General features: G+C 35.4%; 2 protein-coding genes across 2 annotated transcripts; both read right to left on the reverse strand.

Moving 5' to 3' along the window:
- Positions 1 to 272: 272 nt before the first annotated feature.
- LOC139850233 (stigma-specific STIG1-like protein 1) lies at positions 273 to 713 on the reverse strand. The gene has a single exon (XM_071839820.1). It carries the CDS (start codon positions 711 to 713, stop codon positions 273 to 275), a length of 441 nt encoding a protein of 146 aa, XP_071695921.1.
- A 1,588-nt stretch (positions 714 to 2,301) lies between these two features.
- LOC139850241 (uncharacterized) lies at positions 2,302 to 3,081 on the reverse strand. The gene has a single exon (XM_071839826.1). The coding sequence runs from the start codon at positions 3,079 to 3,081 to the stop codon at positions 2,302 to 2,304; it is 780 nt and encodes a 259-aa protein (XP_071695927.1).
- Positions 3,082 to 4,556: the final 1,475 nt, after the last annotated feature.

Genomic DNA, 4,556 nt, shown 5'->3' on the forward strand with positions numbered 1-4,556 from the left:
TAATCTTAATAGAGGATTTAAAATTGGAAATTGATGGTGAGTTGTTGTTGGTGATATGTGGCCATTGGCAGGGAAAAAATAAGTATATGAAGATACAAAATATATTATATACTGTAATTATATCACATGATCTCTTTAGTTTGATCCAAAAAATAAACCATTTGACACAAAATTAATTACATGTATGTATGAATAGTTAGTAGCCAAGAATCAATTTCAGACTTTATCAGTCATGAGAAAGTTATAGTATCAGTCAAAATGAAACAGCACGCTCAAGCGTAATTGCAAAGGCCGTAAATGCAATATCCACCGGGCATACACTTGTTACCACACGACCCACAATTTCTCTTGTCGTAAGCCAAATTCACACACTCCCCTCTGCAACACGAGCTCGTAAACTTGCACTTATTCTTACATGCTCCACAATTGTGTTTATCCTCACTCAGATCCATGCATTTGTTGTTGCAACATGTCGAGTTTTTACCTTCTAAGATGTAACAAATTTCATCGTCTTTCTTGCAATGGTCTGAGGCTCTTGGATTGTTGTTTTCGGCTAGGAAACGACTTACCCTTTTTGGAAAGGGTTTCACGAGTGGTGAATTGGTGAGCGACGTCTTCTCTTGATTGTCATCAATGGAGGAGATTGAAATCAGGGTGATGGTTAATGCTACTGTAACAACTGCCATGAAGACTACTTTGATAATATTTGACATTTTTGTGATAATTTGAAATATAGGGGATATTTGAGCTAGTTACTGTTTTCTTGTTAAAAGTATGGAGGATTGAGGATTTGATTTATGATATAAGAGTTTTGGAAGTTATATATATACAGTGCATGTCATAAGAGGGTGGTGGGTTGACCCGGGGAACTAGGTTAAATTAAAGTGCGGTGCTAGTCTTGATTACTATGCACTCTTTCAAAAAGATGGCTTAAGTGTGGTGCATGTGTGTAGATTATGATACACTCTAATATATATGTAGTCAAATGACCTACGCGGTTGTAAAAATGTGAAGTAAATTATCAAAGTAAAAGGTTGACTTAAAAAATTCAACTAATAATTTATGGATTTACAGAAAGCAAACAATTTTACCATTAAGGTTAACGTCATAAATTAAAAATTATTATCATTGTGAGTCTATCATATGTATACATGAGGAAGATCGTTTTAGAACCATGATCCAAACCTAATCGAGGACGATAATAACACAAAACTCAAGTCGATTCAATGGTGGGAATTCGGGGAGAACCTAAACAACGCGATCTTAGAAACATTATAAAGAGGTTGCATAGATTCATTGGGAGCCCGGAGGGGAGCAACCCGATTGATCGCTCGGGGCACAGAGTTTTTAGGGGGTCAATATTTTTAATATATACAGACAAAATTGGAGATTTGAGAAAGAGGAATTAAGAAAAAAAAAACTGAAGTAGCGAATGCGAAACACGATACACCCAAAAACAACAATCAAAGGCCCAGAAAAAAAGAAATCAAAGTCAACTAGCATTCTAACAAGGCTTAAAAGGGATTTTTCTAAGACCACTCTCAACCAAGACATACTTCCTTAAGTTTTTTCAGCGATACATCAGCTTTTTCTCTCCACATTCTCACCACTTCCTCCCATGACACTACCATTGTCAACCGTGACATACTTTCTCAAATTTTTAATTTTTTTATGGTTATTTATTATTATTATTAATATATATTATTAATTTTTATTATTATTATTATTATTATTATTATTATTATTATTATTATTATTATTATTATTATTATTATTATTTACTAACAAATAAATAAACAACATTTATATTAAATAACATGAATACGGTTACATTTTTAATAAATTAAAAACATAATTAAAAATTACATAAACTTAAACATAAATTAGAAACTATAAAACTACTCATCATCTTCATCACATTTTTCGTCCTCGTCTTCGTTTTCTTCGTCGTCTTTATCTTCGTCTTCGTATTCGTCTTCGTCATCGTTTTAGGTTGTACCGGAAGGTCCCACTTATGGTACGTGTCGAACACGAAAATTGGCCGGAAGATTCCAAATGTATTCGATGAGCTTTTGTGTAGTAGATGATGAATGGTGGAATCTCGCAATTCTTTATTAGCGCGAATGTGCGCTTGAACCCTTTCCTGGATTGATTTTCTTGGATGATGAGCCAGCCTATAATTTTCTTCAAGGTCACACGTTGCTCGTCTGTTGTCTTCGGTGATCATATTGTGTAATATAACACAACTGTGCATAAATCTTCGGATTCTTTCAACATAGAATTGTCGGCAAGGGTTTTTAATTATTTGCCAACGACCTTGAAGCACTCCGAATGCCCGTTCAACATCTTTCTGGCAGATTCTTGAAGTTTTTTAAATTTTGCTGTTTCAGGGGTAGGCGGACTTTTGAAAGACTTAACTAAAGTCGCCCATTCAGGATATATCTCATCGGTTAAATAATAACCTTTATTGAAGTTACACCCACTTACCGAAAAATTACACGGTGGTGTTGTGTCTTTAAGTAGGTCGTTAAACAAATCAGATTGATTAAGCACATTGATGTCGTTGTTTGAACAGGCGGGTCCAAAGTAAGCGTGCCAAATCCATAAGTCATACGAAGCCACTGCTTCTAACATGATTGTTGGGTATCCATGATCGACCTTTGTATAATGGACTTTGTATCTATATGGGCAATTTTTCCATGTCCAATGCATGCAATCTAGACTACCTAACATTCCCGGAAAACCATGTATTTCTGCATGCGCGGTTACAAGACGTTGTACGTCTTGTGGTGTCGATTTTCTCAAATATTCAAAAGTGTACAAATGAAATACACTTTTACAAAAATTATTCAAACAATTGTATGATGTTTGTTGGCCCATATGTAAATACTCATCAAAAGCATCAGGTACAGTACCGTATGCTAATTGTCGTATCGCGGATGTGAATTTTTGAAAAACATTGAAACCGGGCAACCCGGTAGCATCCCGCCTTTGACGAAAATATGAAAAATTATCCGGAATAGGTTCTTGAGAGAAATGAATTATACCTTGGCATATGCGTATGAACAATGACGGACTCATTCTATAACGTTTGCGAAAATAATCTCCAGGAAAAGTGGGATTATTGGAAAAATAATTATTCCATAAATGCATAGCGGATCCATCTCGATCTCTTGGTATAAATCTTTTAGGCGCTCTTGGGATCGGTTCAACAATTTCTTAGTCTTCTTCATTGATCATATCAAGTAGATCGAGTGCGACATTATTAAAATCGCTACTCGCAATATCAATTGCAAATTGTGTGAGAGTATCTATTTTTGAAGCCATTGTTAGGTGATATTGAGTTAAAATGTGATATAGATTGATATGGGATAGTAGTGTGTCTGTGTGTGTGTGTGTGTGTGTGTGTGTATATATATATATATATATATATATATATATATATATATATATATATATATATATATATATATATATATATATATATATATATATATATATATTGAGATAGTGAAGGTATTGCCGAAAAATAAATAAATAAATAAATACCAACGGTTATATAGCCGTTTAAATCGTCCAGAAACTGCGCCCTCCAATGTGCTATTCGAAGAATCTTCCAGGGCAAAAGGGGTGTTGGGTATTCGAGGGCGGCCTCAAGCATGTACAATGCCATCGGTGCCCTCGGTAGCATGCTTGAGGGAGTGGTCTAAATAGCTTATATTATTCTTTAGGGCATAAGGGTCTTTTTTATATCTTATATTATTCTTTAGAGGGCCTTTATTTTCACCTCGTTTTAGGTACTTAAATTTTCGGGATCGGCCCCGCTTATGTTATAAAGATTGGCAGACTACTTTATCTACTTGTAAACGAATGAAATAAATATTCATAATTCATAACTGGAATTAAGTGCAGTAAAATTTTAATCTCATTCCTACTTGTTTGTTAATCCTATTTGTCAACTAATAATCTACTTAGAAGAAGCCTTCTATGTACAGAAGTACTTCTAATAATCTACTTAGTTCAGCACTCTTTCTTTGATATTCTGTTCTCTGCTGCAATAACAGTTGATGCATGATATATACAATCTTATGAAGAGTATCTGGTGGTCTTGTTTTTCTGTTAAATGATCTCAACACATATCAATACTGTAACAATATCAACCATAGAAGTTGTGATGTGGTTCAGCGGTTGGTGGCCTACCTCCTTCAGGGGAGGTCAGGAGTTCGACCCCCGTTGACCACATATTAAAAACACAATTTCATACCTGCCATGAAGTATCCACCCATGACACCTTCCTCATATCATTTGGGAGGTAAAGGGGAGGGGGTTTTACTTGGACGTGCCCTTAGATCTGTTTTAAGATTTCCTCCCGGGCAGCGATGGGGGCGGGGTTATTATCGCTGCATCGGCATAGTCGAAACGGGAGATGATCGCAACGGGTGGTTTAGTCCCTCTCGGGTGATCTCAATCGCTGTTCAAAACAAAAAAAAAAACAATATCAACCATAATACGACGTGTATGACTTTAACAGAATCAGAAGAAGAAAAAAAAGCCAA

This window comes from Rutidosis leptorrhynchoides, chromosome 1, assembly GCF_046630445.1.
Source record: "Rutidosis leptorrhynchoides isolate AG116_Rl617_1_P2 chromosome 1, CSIRO_AGI_Rlap_v1, whole genome shotgun sequence".
NCBI classification, from domain to species: Eukaryota; Viridiplantae; Streptophyta; class Magnoliopsida; order Asterales; family Asteraceae; genus Rutidosis; species Rutidosis leptorrhynchoides.

Bases quoted from the DNA above. Each gene is read 5' to 3' on its own strand.
- LOC139850241 (XM_071839826.1), bottom strand. From the start codon at position 3,081: ATGAGTCCGTCATTGTTCATACGCATATGCCAAGGTATAATTCATTTC.
- LOC139850233 (XM_071839820.1), bottom strand. From the start codon at position 713: ATGTCAAATATTATCAAAGTAGTCTTCATGGCAGTTGTTACAGTAGCA.